Source organism: Ixodes scapularis, unplaced genomic scaffold (assembly GCF_016920785.2).
Source record: "Ixodes scapularis isolate PalLabHiFi unplaced genomic scaffold, ASM1692078v2 PGA_scaffold4__175_contigs__length_147842914, whole genome shotgun sequence".
NCBI classification, from domain to species: Eukaryota; Metazoa; Arthropoda; class Arachnida; order Ixodida; family Ixodidae; genus Ixodes; species Ixodes scapularis.
The window spans coordinates 130,758,827-130,774,820 of record NW_024609879.1 but is presented as its reverse complement, the minus strand read 5'-3'; the positions used below and the strand labels follow the sequence as shown (position 1 = coordinate 130,774,820).

The 15,994-nt window shown below is 47.2% G+C and overlaps 2 protein-coding genes across 2 annotated transcripts; one reads left to right on the top strand and one right to left on the bottom strand.

The window, feature by feature from the left end:
* Positions 1-358: 358 nt before the first annotated feature.
* Positions 359-4,246, bottom strand: LOC120845251. The gene is made up of 3 exons (XM_040217074.1): positions 4,166-4,246; positions 3,405-3,441; positions 359-585 (listed from the first exon to the last, which is right to left on the bottom strand). The coding sequence occupies exons 1-3, from the start codon at positions 4,241-4,243 to the stop codon at positions 359-361; spliced, it is 342 nt and encodes a 113-aa protein (XP_040073008.1). The 5' UTR covers positions 4,244-4,246.
* Positions 4,247-12,818: 8,572 nt separating this feature from the next.
* Positions 12,819-15,863, top strand: LOC8052298. The gene is made up of 3 exons (XM_002436065.5): positions 12,819-12,873; positions 13,437-13,481; positions 15,688-15,863. The coding sequence occupies exons 1-3, from the start codon at positions 12,819-12,821 to the stop codon at positions 15,861-15,863; spliced, it is 276 nt and encodes a 91-aa protein (XP_002436110.3).
* Positions 15,864-15,994: the final 131 nt, after the last annotated feature.

Here is a 15,994-nt window from a genome sequence, read left to right as displayed (position 1 = left end):
CCGTCGGTTTCTTTGGTGTCGTCAATAAAAGGCTTGCGTGACGTCCTAGCACCGTGCCCGTGGTCATTTCTACTTGTTCTTACGGAGAACAACAAATTCGGAGGTGCATAATGTACGTGGGAAAAGGTAGGCACTCAGAATCAAAGCCACTGTAATGGCCGATGGTGTGACGTCATTGAAAAAAAAAAAAAACCGGCAAGAGCAGTGAACAGGACACCTGCATTTTACGCTGATGCTTTGATTGGATGACAAGAGGTACGTCACCTATCTTTGCACAATGCGCCTGTTGATCCAATTATACGACTCAATGATAGGTGCGTCTTGGAAAAACAAAACAAAACACGCTTTATTTTTACTTTTACAGCACGGGGTCGTCAATGACAATGCGTGTTTCAGGGTGGCCAGCACTGGTTTCCTGTCCGGCATTCCCGCAGTTCGTCTCGCAGTCTGCGATGGTAGGGAACTTCTGACAGTTGTGAGGTCCAGTCTCCGACGGGATGTTCTCGCACTGCCCAGATGTCGCGTTGTACTGGGCTGTGGAAGTCACGATGTGGTTGGGGTCATTTTCACCCGGATTGGTGCAAGCTGTGGGGGAGCAAATTGAATGACAGAAAAGGTTATTTTCATGGCATTTACTCAAAATAAAGAACGCACACATACACTGCTATACTCCGTTTGGCCAAGGCCGACAGCATGCAACCGAGGTTACGACTCGTTGGAGCGAATCGAGCAACGCCAAAAGTGCCTCGTCATGGCGCTATCACCGGCTATAGGCAACACCACCTAGACAGAAGGCCTCCGCATGGTCTCCTCTTTCTCTATGAAACGTCATCAGAGTCGGATCGCGCTAACTCGGCTATTGGGCCCGAGCCCGACCTTCAACGCGCTGATTGGCCACGAGCCGCAGCCGAACACTGACGCAGCACTCGTGCCCAATCTCTCGCCTCGATCGATCTGACTATGATGACGCGTGTGGAGGCCTTCTGTCCAGGTGGTGTTGCTATAGGCAACCTGCAATGCTGTTTGGTTTGGCGCCATCTGGCGACTGAAGCAAGAAATATTGGGTACCCCAGGGAGTGGCGGCTGCATTGTTCAAACGTGAGCTTTTACTCTGGTGGCGCTGCTTAGCCTGGTGTCTAAAGCAAGAAATACTGGGTATCCCAGGACGCCGTGATCGCGTAACATGCCAGTATACAGCGGAAGCTACTGCCCTGGCGGGCCAATGGGAACGTGACTGCGTATCACCTAATCCGAAGAAGCATCAGGCTTTTCGCTGCGTCACGCTCCAATATTTGTGCGTTGCGCTCGTATACGTCGCGCATTTCAAAGCCTTCGGCACGCAATGTCGGGCTTATCGTTCACACTTTGCCAATTAAGCTACAACGAGACAGGGTTAACCGTGGGGTCTCCCTCTGCCGGCGCCGCCTGGCCATTGCCGGCTGCCTATAAACCTGCCACGCAAAGTAAATTCCCCGTAGACGGATAAATGGATGGATGTTAATGGCTACACCCTTTGTAACAGGTGGTAGCTTGAGCCAACTAGCCTAAGTCTGAAAAGACAAACGGACCGGCGCTTCTCCTTTCTTTCTTCCTCTGCGTGATTGGTTTTACCGGTAAAACACGCAAAAACGACGAGCACCTTGAGGATGCGCTTTTGGTGCGACTTGAGTGGCTCCATTAGATTTGTTTGATCGATAAAAAGGAACGAAATTGTAGCGAAAACGTTATTTTGGCGTTCACTACAATTATATTTATTGCACGCTGTATTAACGTGAAGGTAAAATCCTATTGTAAGCAGGTTTAGATTGGAGTTATAGGTTGTTCCGATTATGCAATATTTCACTTAGCGGTCGTGGCAGTAACGCGCCTGCATAAGGATACACGTCAGTTGAAAGTGGAGGAACGAACTGATCTATAAAAAAATATAAAAAAAGACACCTAAGCACTTCTTATGAGTTGTGAATGAGAAAGCATGTCGTTCTTCCGCACTCTCAACCACCGCACGTTTCGCTAGTGCGGTGGTTGCGGCCGATGGCCGAGCGCGCCCTCTCGTGCAAGTGGCCGCGCGGCGCATAGCTCGGCCGTGCAGCCTCTCCGGAGTCTGCCCGTGCGGGCTCTGCCAACACCACCTAGACAGAAGGCCTCCGCACGCGGCATCGCAGTCGGATCGATCGAGGTGTGAGATTGGGTACGAGTGCTGTGTCAGTGTTCGGCTGGGGCTCGTGTCCAATCAGCGCGTCGAAGGTCAGGCTCGGGCGCAATAGCCGAGTTAGCGCGATCCGACTCTGATCACGTTTCATAGAGGGAGAGGAGACCATGCGGAGGCCTTCTGTCTAGGTGGTGTTGCTCTGACCAAGGGGCTCTGGCCAAGGAACTCTGACCAAGGAACCCTGACCGAGGGACTCTGACCAACACTATACATATACCTATAGGCTTCCGCACGCGTCATCACAGTCGGATCGATTGAGGTGTGAGATTGGGTACGAGTGCTGCGTCAGTGTTCGGCTGGGACTCGTGTCCAATCAGCGTGTCGAAGGTCAGGCTCGGGCGCAATAGCCGAGTTAGCGCGATCCGACTCTGATGACGTTTCATAGAGGGAGAGGAGACCATGCGGAGGCCTATTCTGTCTAGGTGGTGTTGCTCTGACCAAGGGACTCTGGCCAAGGAACTCTGACCAAGGAACCCTGACCGAGGGACTCTGACCAACACTACCTATACAGAAGGCTTCCGCACGCGTCATCACAGTCGGATCGATCGAGGTGTAAGATTGGGTACGAGTACTGTGTCAGTGTTCGGCTGGGGCTCGTGTCCAATCAGCACGTCGAAGGTCAGGCTTGGGCCCAATAGCCGAGTTAGCGCGATCCGACTCTGATGACGTTTCATAGAGGGAGAGGAGAGCATACGGAGGCCTTCTGTCTAGGTGGTGTTGGCTCTGCTGGCTCTGCGGCCAGCGGCTCCCTCTGACCGGCGGCCGCGCCACCGTACCGCCATGGTGAGGGCTTCTCTGGTGGCGGTCCTTGGAACTGCGCCGCGCGGCTGCCAATGGGAGCCTATCCATCAGAGCGCCGCTACGGACAACAGGCTTGGCTCCATTGGAACAGGGGAGTTTATGTGCTGTTCGGCTTGGCTTCAAGAGCTGATGACCTCCATGGGACAGTTAATGCTTTTGCATTAAAAAGCAGAACAAAAACGATGACTTCTAATTTATGCAGTGCATTCTAACCTCCGTAGCCTGGGTGCTCTGGCACAGATCCGGGGTGCTCTGCCAGAGATCCCCATTGCATGAGTGATGAGACGTTCACCATAGCAAACGTTCACCCTTCGCTGAATTAGACATTCGATCAAACGGTCCGCAATGAAATGTAGAATGGGGTACACTTATACGTCTGAAACCGTTCACCTACTTTCAGGGTAGGCGCAAGTGTGCTGTGGTCCGGCGGCGTCGGACCCCGAAATCGAGTAGAACAAAAGAACCGCATTAACCAAATGCAAGTCGGGTAAAGAGCTGCCCTAGATGTCACACTTTCGAATTCAGGTTTGCGTACAATATGGGTAGAGCTCATTGAGAGGGCGGTCCCTTATACTGAAAGCTCCTATCCGAAAGTACCATTCACATAGTGGCGTTTTACTAGGTTTGTCATTGTGTATTGCGTCGAGCTACGAAGGCCATTTATCAGCTTAACAAAGCGAACAAACGATGAGACACCTGGCTGCCACAGTAACTTCCAGTCGTATCGTGACTCAGGTCTATGCAACGTTCTAATACACAAAGTAAAACGCCGTATGCGAATCGACCTATGAAAACAATTATCCTCTAGGCAATACTAAAACACTCATTTCAATCACAATACCAGAAATATTCCACTATAATTTTGTTCTAGTGTATTTAGGAGATTTTTGTTTTCAGCGATGTCTGCGAATAACGACAGCAAGAGAGGACGCTGAGGCGCTATCACGTCACGCTATATAATACTTAACTTGAATTTTTAAGCCTTATGGCCAAACTCCACGAGGCCAATAACTTACAGTCAAATCTGAATTCAAGGTAGACATCGCAATCAAGTTGCTGAGTAGCCGGCATCGGAAATGTGCCTTAGATTACATTCTAAGGAAGTAAGGTTGCAGACCAGTCAAAAAACAATGTGTACAGGTTGCGGGTCAAAATACACTCACTGCACATTACGACGAAAATGAGCGCCAGCTGGACGATCGTCTTGAAAGTGCTCACAAAGTTAGTTGCCATTCTTTCGGCTCCTGGTGCGTCTGTCAAAGAAACAGGACAGACGATGGCTCTACGGTGATGCGCTTTGCCTTTCATACAGTTTACGAACTATGCAGTCTCCAGTCCGCGTGACGATATGATGGAAAGAAACTATTGAACTTCTTATTAGGAAAACTAGTGTAAGAATGTTGTCCGGACTGCGGTCATGCCAACTATGACTGTCAACTTCAAGGAGTCATTGACCGTTTACCTCCTGTTACTCTTACGCCCTCAATAATACCATACCTTTGACCTAAGCAGTTTCTCGCTACCACCGCTAGGGGATACTTTTAGTCTTCTGGGTGGCCAAGGGAGCATGTCAAGCCCACTTTCTGCGTCTGGTGCCCGCCCTGGCTCTGCCCGCGCCTCCCATTGACCAAACTCTCTGTATACACGGCTCTGCCCGGAGCTTGCTTTCCGCTCACCATCAGAATTGCCGAGGCCACAGGAAACACTCCTGCATTGTTAAATAGCTTTGGTTGATATACATACCCAAACTTTCTTCATCTCATTGGCAGCAGGAACTAATGGGACGGCATAAGTTGCTCAGTGGAGGGCTCAAAGAACACACCCTGAACGACTGCCCCGACTATACCATGACGAACGGCAGGGTCTACAAGACACAAAGAGCAAAATAAATGCTCGTCCCTTCTGTTTCCTTTGTGTTTAGCGCCTGGAATACATTTAACCGATCTACAAAGACATCCCAGTATCTGACACAGCTTCTTGCTAGAACTAGACTGTCAACTATCATAAGGTGTCTTTATTTGTTTGTGTGCGTGTGTGTGTATGCGGTGTGTGGGTGAGTTCTGGCATCATCCTCGTTGTGATTTTTATCTTCACAATCGTTTCATTCTGCTCTCTAATTTATATACTGTATAGACGCTTTACACACGCGCCAGAATACAGCCGCCATTGCTGGCCTTCTCTTGTTTTACCGAGATACCGAGCCACTGAAATTGGTGTGGACGAGCCTCCATAAAGGCCAATGCTGGGGAGAAAGACAGAGTAAAATCTAGGATGGCAATGACCTAGCCTGCTATGGTAATAATGAAGTGAAGTAAACGTAATAAGGGGAAACAAAAATTGAAGGTCAGTTATGGCGGCGCCCATGCACAGCTGCTGCAAAGCGTCTATATATACAGTTTTCCTATTTCCCTAACCGAAGTCGAGGGTAGCAACTCATAAGAAACCGCTCTGGCAAAGCCCACTGTCCCCCTATCATCAACACCAACCAATAAAGCGCTGCAAGGTTGCCAATACGATAATCTCCACACCTTAAAAGCGAACACTTTTAGTACAATACACACACCTTGCAGCACGTTTTAAACACGATAAGAATGAATAGCGTTTCTACTAGAAGGCGAATTGTTTGTGTTGATCCTCGTAAAAATCCACCTTCTTTCAATATTCGTTCGCCATCTCACAAAACCGGAGAAGTCAACTAACAAGCTCTTCGCAGCGCGGGAATTGGTCACGCTCACGTTACAAGGGTGCTTGTCGAAAACCAGACTCATACGTAACGTGTTACATGTAACGCGTTGCTTGTATCGAGTTACTTTTTTGTTAGAACGAAGTAACGATTTTAATACTTTTAAACAGAAAAACGAGTACCGTATTTGCTTACTTTTTAATGGAGTAACGACTGAAGGTATCTAGTTCCTTCTGGAGAAGAATACGGGCAACACAAGTTGTCAACCCAGTTCTATCACCCCAGGTCGCACCTGTGATTTTCAGGGAGAAAAAACATGTTATAAACAATAAAAGCCGCTCACAAGGTACTTTACTAATGCCACAGTTCCATAATTCACCGTGGTGACGTGCGCGTCACCGAGGTTCATTATGGGATGTTTCTCATAATGCACCGCGCGGTTACGCCGACGGCGACAGCGACGCCGGCGCCGCTCAAGCCGGAAACAAACACCTAAAAGCTGAACTCTAAAAAAAAAAAAAAAAAAAAAAAGAATACGCAATCTTGAACATTGCGATTGATCACTCCTGGCTGTTGCATGACTGCTCGGCAAGAACATTTTCTGGTGTGGATCAACGCCCGCCAAACGCTCGTTTTCGCGGAATCGTTGCCGCCTGGTAGGGCAAGGATATGATACAAGTTAAGGAAAAACAGGAAACCTACAAAATTAAATTTAATCTGTTTTTGAGTCCCCTCGTTTTTTCTTTTTTTTTACTCTCTGGCACATCCGGTTAGGTGAAAATAAGTCTATTTTTGATACCGGTACTTGCGCAAACTATGGAAATAGCTGCGACGCAAAACATGCGAGGAAATAGTCTGTAGGGTTAGTGAAAAAAATATCTGAATGTATAGGCTTCTGCGCCGTAGCTTTGGTCTCCCTGCAGTCAGGATTTGAAAGGAACAACTTCGTCGTGGATACTTCATGCATCGGTTCATGATACTGTTGCTATGCAAGGCATCCGTTGTTGATTAAAGTTATTTTCTAGACTTGTATGTGACGCGATTTATGTAACGCGCTGTTCGTATTTAGTTATTTTTTCCTTTAACGAATAAACAAAGTAGGTACTTATGAAGCATAGAATTCTTTCTAACGCTACCCCCGTTCCCAAAATTGTGTTCATCGGTCCGTCCGCCCACCCATGCGTCTGTCCGTGCATTTTACGCTAAATTTAGCGGGGAAATTGGCGTCACGTGACGACTTCTGACGTACTGTGAGCTATACACCTTGGGGAAACTGAAAGTATGTGACCTCTACGTCAACGCAGTTTCCCCGGTAAATTTAGAGGGAAAATTCGCGTCTTGAGGCCAAAACATCAATTCAGTTTCCCCGCTAAATTTAGTGAAAAATCGACGTCACGTTATCTATACACCAATTCAGTTTCCCGCTAATTTTAGCGGGGGCAAATTCACGTTTTGCAATCTGGACACCAATCCAGTTTCCCCGCTAAATCCAGAGGGAGAAATTGACGTCACGTGACCTGACATCACGTGACGTTTATACCTGCTCACTTTCTCAGCTATGTTTAGCGCGGAAATATGCATCACGTGGCCGGCCAATTCCCCAACCAACTCCCTATAATGCACTTCATGCATTCATGTGACTTTGAGTGTGAAGGTCGCTGGCAATACTTTAAAGTGAAGCTGAAGTTCCTAAAATCTGATCGGAGTTTTTTTTTTTTTTGTATCTCATAAATCGGAATATCATGTTCGTCTTTCCCCAAGATGTAACTGAACGCGAAAGAACACGAAAAAAAAAATTCCGATCAGTCGTTACGTCTAACTGGGATCTTTCAGCCGCCAAGCGCGTGTCGCTCGTGTGAGCAGCGCGTACGTACAATTGCAGGTTTGACAGGTTTACCCTATTTGTATGTTTAGAAGTCCTCAGCCCAGCTTGCGATAACCTCAGCACAGCACGCAAATGTTCGCCGCTTCGAAAAGCGAGCCAATCTCCCGCCATAAGCACGGACACTGAAAATGGAACCGGCTAGGAGCCCCTTTTTCTGAAAGGTCTATACTCCCCCGCAGTGACACCAGTAGTTACGTATTTTGTTTTTACCTTTTTTTAAAAACAGCAAGAGTACGGACATTCTGAAAACTCCTAATATGACGTCACGCTCAACGGAATTTTGAAACTAATTTTCTGCAGCATCAGTGCACCGAATAGAAACATAATCTTGATATTCAAGATCCTGGAAGCCGAATGAAAACAATTCAAGTGTATTTCCTGAAATACAATACCGCTTCAGTTTCCTATTAAGAGAAGTACGAGTAGCGTAGTTTTGTTACATTTTGATAAACTAAGAAGTAGCGGTAGTCATTTAGTTCTGCTTGGGAACGTGTACAAAACGAGTACACAAATTTTAGCTCCCATTCCAGCTCGCTCTCGCAATTCGCATTACCTGAAAACGCTATACTCCGTTTGAGACTTGAAGTTCCACTTTCAACGCGAGCTTCCTGCCCTTGCTAACTCAAGTGCGAACGCGCAGGCACGCGCAACCAAAGGACTGCGGACGCCATCGATCTCGCACTGAAGGCAGAGATTCTTGTCTCAGCTTAAGGATGAATGGAGAATAGATAGACCACAAAAATGTGCACAAGGTACGTCAGTATATAGAGAGTATTCAGTGGCTGCCATAGCTGTGTGCGCGACTGTCCAGCACGTGAGGACGGCGAGCCTCCACAGCTCTTTTGCAACGTGCATTCTACACCATGAATATTCCCGATTTCTGCAGCCTAGTAATGTGAGGTCGTTCTGAGCATATGCTGTGAAAAGCGCCCTAAAATATTCCGTCCGGTGAATACCACCCTATACCCAGTCATTCACACATGTACGCGTTAAATGACAAAAAAAATACTAACGAAAAAATGTGGGAAGCGGCTACTGCTTTAAATAATCGACACGCTCACGGTCACGAGGAAATGACGGGTTACTTTCAACCTGACGTAAGGTGTTACTTTTGAATCGCAGTGACCAGCAACGTACCAAATTACTTTTACTTTTCGTGCGTAACGAGTGACGGTAATTACCTACTTACTTTCAGCAAGGTGCGCATGTCTGGCGCACACAAAGAGCGTTGCCGTGGCCAAGCATTGCACTTAGATTTTCTGGGGGCACTTTGGACGGGAAGCTATAACTTTTCAGTGATTTCTAGGCCCACGTAAGCCGGCAAAAATATATAGTATAAACTTACGGTTGATACCCGAGGATTTATTCCAGTTGTGAGCTGAATTCTGGTTATGACATGAAAGATTCTTGTGGGAGTCTTCATTATTAATTTTTTTTTTAAATATAATTGTCTTGCGATTGATATTAAAATAAGCAGGAATAACGTGTAGCGCTTTAGAAGGCCAGGGAAAGTGTGGAATGATTTTGTTAGTTTCGGCTTCAACCAGACACGTAGCTTGTTTCGCGGGGGGGGGGGGGGGGGGGGGGGCCTGCCCATGACAAAATGCTGTATGAGGTGGAGGGGGGAGAGGAGGTCCCAGCAAAATGGAAGATTTCGGGGGGGGGGGGGGGGGGGCCAGGCCCCATGGGCCTCTCCCCTGGCTAGTCAGCCCCAAAGCAGACAACACCACTTGTAAATGGCATTTTGTCCGCTGTGTGGCAGCCGCTGCTTTAGGAGGATGGTCTTCACCTAGCAACCTTCAGTTGCTAGGTGTTACGGCACGGCGTCGCTCCCCAGCCAATCCTGAGCGGCCTCCGTTGCCATGCACCCTACCGGATGGTCTCTTGAAAAATGCACCCCGTCGCCATCTGTCGGCGCTTGCAGAAAGTGTTTTCTAGCCATTTTCTATAGCCAGTGGGACTGTGGCGCCATCCCGTGGTGACGTTGCGAACGTGGGATTCGTGTGCTCCAAACCAGTCCAAGGTCAGAGCATGTGTTAGGGAAGTAATGCTAACGTAATAATAAAAAGAAAGGAAACACTTATCGAGACGTTTGCCTCCGAACGGCCGTGGTGGCGAGACCAGCGAACCGGTTTGAATCTGCTGCTCTGGCCGTGTGTCCTGTGCTAACTCTTATCACCGGTCAGTTTGGTATTCCCGTGTTTATTTGTGTTGGTTCCCACATTACACGCGCTCGATTGGACGAGCCCGTGCGTGCTTTGCAAGCCTAACGAGCCGAAGGCGCTTTCCCGGAATGCCGGGAAAAGCTTGAAGCCAGTTGTGAGTTAGCGCTTGTCCTGTCTGCATGTTCTGTCCTTTGTCTAACCTTTGCGCTTTCATGCATATCCAACTAGGCCACCTCAATATCTTAGTTGTCGAGTTAATTATAAGTCAACATGACCTCATGTATAATCTATGTAGGATCATGTGCTAGTCGTGCGCGTTGGCAGCCGTTCTCTCTCAAGAAAACAAATGCCAAGTGTCGATTCATCAAAAAAAAAAAAAAATCGGCCGGTGGATTTGTGCCGGGCGACTTCGACGGGCGCGGCATTGTGATCGTTGTCTGCCAACATTCGTGGGACATTCCAGAAAAAAAAAAAAAAACACGCTTATTTGATCCTGTTGCCTCCATTGTTTGCTTCTCTCTTAAACCTATCACGGTGCAGCTAACCCATGACCCGAATCGCTACTTTGATTAGACTGATAGCATTTGTACCGATCAGCGGAAGCGGCAAAAATGTGGAGCAAAGCGCGCCCGAGCGCTCTGTACTCAGTTTAGTTGGGCTTTTCTCAGGGTGACGGGGCCAGCGGTGCGCGGCGTAGTGGACGACGTCGGCACGATCAGGTTCGGAGCCTGAATCTGGGACGATGCAAAGGGCTATAACCACTATGGCGATGATGCGTGCCCGTGGTCAGCGTGGCAGCCATGTATCTGAACCGCTGCCGATTGGCCTGCCGCTTCTCTCCAACCCTCTAATCAATCAATTGTCCATAATACGTCACTGAGCTTAAATGCATGGCTTGTTTTTGTTACCTAAATTTGATAATAACTCCCAAAATAAATCGCCTTTTAAAGGCCCTGTCACACTGAGGCGACAGTTGGACAACTCTATCCGGCAACACGGAAAAATCGTGTTGCCGGCGACCCTGTCACATCGAGGCAACAACAACAGTCGGGCAACATGTTGCTGCCGCCCGGCAACCGTGTTGCCCGATTTGTTGTCCGACAACCGTGTCACACCGCGCTGACGGCGAGGAGAACACGGGGAACACTCCGCCATCTTGAATGTTTACCTTCGTTCGTGTGCAGCATGGAATCATTGGAAATGTGACTCTACAAAGTGCTAGTGCGTTCGAAGGGCCGGAAATTACCACGGTACGACATCAACCAGCGACTGTGATTAGAACGCTTGACGCGGGGAGTATCTTGCGCTCTTTATTTTATCAAAATGTTCCTCATTCGCTGACAAAGCAGATAACCTTAACCGAGGAAAGTGACATTGCTGATATATGTTTGGGATTTACGCCACCGTATGAAGCGTTTCTGTCCGGTTCTTTCCTTCATGCAATTCCTTTTTCTACTGTAAAGTTGAGTTAGCACCGGCAGTACCCCAAAGCGCCTTTTGTAGCGCGGTGTTGAGCAGAACTGACAGTGCTTCAAAACTCCGACACCGACATGATCGGCCTTCGTAACAATCGGTGGAATAAATATTTTTCAACACTATCTATTTGCCTACCGCTTGCTATGTGATCGCTTCATTCGCCAAAACGTCCAGGGTATGTTTAAAACAAATCAGGTGTTTGATGGCGCCTGTTCCAGGTTCCAAGCACCAACAATCATGATCAGAGTAGTTGTTTTAATGCTTCGACTTTTCATCTTTGGTTTTCTGGATTACTTTTATTATACTTTATCAGCGGGTGAGTAGGCATGCAATTTTATTTCACTATCAGTAATGTGAGCTGGTCTCTCGGCAGTTCTAATTTCAAAACCAGTCTGAACGTTCTCGACCGTGGCTGTGACCATTGCGAAAATTGCTTTCCGTAACTACGCAGCAAAAACATTAATCAAAAATATTTTAGCGGCACGCCAGTTCTAATTATTGTTAAATAACACTTTCCAAGCCTTTATTTGAGTAAGACGTTATTGATAGGGGACTAACTCTACCATCGAAGCTATCTATGTTGTCGTGTTGCCGGCCCGAAATTCGCTCAGCCAGCGATCAGGGCAACACACGTTGTCCAACACGAGTTGCTGCTGTTTTTGCTGCCGAAAGCTTTCATACCGAGGCAACATTTTAGTCGTCGTCCATGTTGCCGCCATGTGACAGTTTTGTCGGACAGCACGGTTAGCGAGCAACAAGTTGCCCGACTGTTCGACAACGTGTTGTGTTGCTGTTGCCGTCGTGTTGCCTCAGTGTGACAGGGCCTTAAGGAAATGAAGCTTTTCCTCCGTGTTACGTTCAATGAGCTTCATCTCACAGCACATTTTAAACCAGTCCAATAATCATTAGAGGGACCCCTAAAATGACTCTTAGGGCGTCGTCTCAGAAGGGTATGACAAGGGGTATTAATCAACCTTGTTACCCGTTAAGGTTTCGCAATCACGCTTCGTATACCCGTCAGTGAAGCAGTACGGAACACTCTTTGTGACTGTTTCCGGCTGTAAGCTATGCTGTAAAATAGCGGGGTCACCAGCGTAAAGCTGTTTACGAGATCCCCGAGTTCCGTGACACGACAGTGCCATGAATCAAGTTAAAAATACATATTTTTTTCCACATTCCGCACCACGGATCTTCAATGTACAAAAATAAAAATGCCTGATGGGTTGTTCTAGTTCCCCGAAAGCCGCGCATCATAACAGCTGCCAGATGTTTCTATAATCGGGGGCAACTTTCTGTGCCAATGCTGTGAAAGGTTTTGGCAAGCGTGCCCTCTCCCAGATTGAGCGCGGATGAAAACTCTGCACGCGCTCTTCCTTTGTCCTCGGAAACGCTATGGAAAGCTGCCCCCGAGTGAAGTTTTATTAGTTTTTCGAATACTGAAAATATTCTTTTTTTTTTATTATTATTTCTTTCCCGAGAATAAGGTCAAGCCACCACGGATTAAAATGCGTAGTGCGTTAACAATATAAAAGGCGCAGCTCATCGCCGTACTAATGAACTGTCCTCTTCCAAGAGGAGTCATTGCAAAAACTGAAGAGAATGGCAGCTTGCAAGGTGGTGCTCCTTTTGGCGCTCAGTGCTGTCCTGGTTTGTGGTAAGAACTTTTCGTGCATATGCATTACCTAATCTGGTGTTCAATTCGGGTGTCTTACGATGTTGTGCATGGATAATTCACGAAGCCTGTTCATCGTCAACTTGCGCTTGTGATGTCTTGAGGTTGCAACTGCACACCATGTTGGTCTTGAGGAACTTGCCTATGAAGGTTCAAGTCCAAAGCATTATCGTTAAACATAAAGACGCTTCTGGCATTCAAGAACGTAATTTGCAGCGTCGGTTGGCTCCATAAGGCAGGTTTCGAAGACGCCAAACTCTTCCACGCAAGATTCGCGTAGTCATGCTTGTTGCTCGACTTTACTTGTAAAAGACGATGCAGGATATCACTCAGTTCCAGATTACCACTAGGCTTCATGGGGAAGGTCTAAAGTTCATACCTCTAACAAAACGCACACACGTACAAAAAAAAGAAGAAAACTCACCAAATGAACTTGTGACATCGAACACGCCAATATAAATTTTAATTCGATAAAGTCACAGTATAGCCCAGAAACAAATTTACTCCTTTAACAGTTTTGCTTCTTTGTATTTCTTTGATTTCAGAGACTGTGACGGCCGCTTCTCAGCACACGTGTGCCTATCCTCAAAGTATGTATACTAATTTTTTGTCCTTAATTCCCTGGTTTTCTACATTTACTCCCTTCAACGGAACGTGGCTTATTTAGAGAACAAATCACGTTTGGTCGAACGATCAGTGTTGAAATGAGCCGCGGCGACGTCAAGAATTTGGGGGTTTTACGTGCCAAACCAACGGCGGGCATCTGGCACGCCCCAGCGGAGGACTGAGGATTAATTTGGACCACGTACCTGGGGATCTTTTGACGTGCAATCAAAAGCTCGGTTACACGGCGCCTCCTCCGCCGCGGCGACGTGCTGCACCATAATTTATAACCTACCGCCAGAAATATAGAAAGATAACGCAGTCTTGGCATGGACTGCTGCTAGAGCTATAGATGATGCACACGCGCTAAGCCTGAGTCACGTGCTCATGTTCATTCATCACACAAGGGTTCAATAAAGTCATGATGAGGAAATAACCTGAAAATACTCTTCAGGCATGTTCGAAGTATGGTTGCTTCATACCTGTGCATGCTTCGAATATACTGCGGACGGTTTTTGTGTGACCAGTGAGACAGGACCACCCTATACAAGGATGGAACACGCCTCGGGTAGTGTTCGTAGAACGTCGTTTGTACGGTGTATGGGCAGTTAAGCCTCGATTTAAAGCAAGGAGCCCGTCATATATATTGTGTCTCCCGAATAATCCACGCTCAGAACATCGACACTCTACATGACCAGAATACCTCGTGGACGCCGCCTTTTTGTTTCGTCTCCCAGCGCAGAGCGGGCGCCTTTGGGGATCCTTAAGATTCGGAAGTGGGACTTGCTGATCTCTATGTTTTGTTTTATCCTAGGGGACCGCGGTCGCAAACGTCCGGCTCGTCCAACAGCACCTGGAATAAAAAAAGCCTCCACATCGCCTCCTCTTCCTTTATGAAACGTCATCAGATTCGGATCTCGCTAACTCGGCTATTGGGCCCGAGTCCGACCTTCGACGTTCTGATTGGACACGAGCCCCGGCCGAACACTGACGTAGCACTCGTGCCCAATCTCAGGCCTCGATCGATCTGACTGTGGTGACGGTGCGATCACGGTTCGGAGGCCTTCCGCTTATCTAGGGGATGTTGGATCGTCGCAAAGGGCGCTGCTAATGTTTCCTTCTTAATGTGGACAACTAAAATATGTGGAGGTGCATTTTAGATTAGATAGTTGTTGCCTTATCGAGACGTGAAGATTTCAAACGCCAAAAGCATCGCTTCTCCCTCCGATAACGAAATCTTTTAAGAATTACTTCGCACGTCGAGTAAACAATGCGCCAAACTATTTTCCTTTTGAGGCATGCAAACAATGTACGATACAATGTCCTGAGCTTTTAGCGACGAGAGGCTGCCCTGCATAGGGCTGCCTTACCATTTATGCTGAATAAAATAATGTTGTCAGCGATTTTTAATTGAGCTTCGGATAACTGACAACAAGGAGTTTAGGCAACAAGATGTCAGAAGCGGTGATGTTCTGAAGTGTAGCTCCTTTAATGGCTGTAAATTATTATTTGTTTCGCGATATATATTTTTTTTTCGGTTGTGCCTTTTTTTTCCTAAATCCAAATATATTTTTGATGCATTCCTGGGATGCACCCGAAATGCCGGATTTATCCTGTTACTATTATCAAGTAGTTGTTTATTTGTTTCGGGCGCAAAAACGTAAACTTTGACTTCTTACCGTGAGTACACACTTTTCGGTAAACAAATACCGCAAAATTAATTAAGATCGTGTTTTTTTTTTGTTCCTCCCATACACTTGCGGGTTCAAGCAACCAACTCCTACGAACTATGAAGACGTTTAAAATAATTTTTTTCCATCACGTATTTCACGATATGTGTCTCTTCAAAATGTATTCCCCGTATTCGTTTTTGAAATGCTTTTTAATGTTAAAAATTTATTTCTGACACATCTCACGATACCTTTTTTTATCAATGTATCCGAGTGTCAGCGTTTCAGGCCTGTTTTCCAAGCATTCTAGTATCGGTATGCCCGAATACTTTTTAGGGCCCATCTACCGATCCCTGGTTTTATAAAGGCTCGTGCACACAATTGCGTTTGACGACGACCGACTGAGCCTCAGTCGGTTTTTAGGCGTGTTGTGACTCCTTGGACCGACAGCTTTTTTTAAGCATATCCGACGCGGAACCTCCGTGAACACTCATTTTCTTTTTTCTTTTTTCCCGTCCCACAGCTTGCACCGAGCCGGGAGAACCTGATCCGAGTCATATCGTGAATGCGACCGCCAAGTACGACCCAACCACCATGAAGTGCGAGGAGATCACGCCAGAGATAAACCAACCTCACGACTGTCAGAAATTCCCGACCATCGAAGAGTGCAAGGAGAACTGCGAAACTGCGAGTGGCTAAAGCAAGGCTTGCACTGGCAACCCTGAGAACACGCGTGGTCGCTGACGACCCCGTGCTGCGACGGTGAAAATAAAAGCCGTACATAATGTTATCGCCCGAGTTTCTTTTCTTGACACGTACCGCATGTGAAG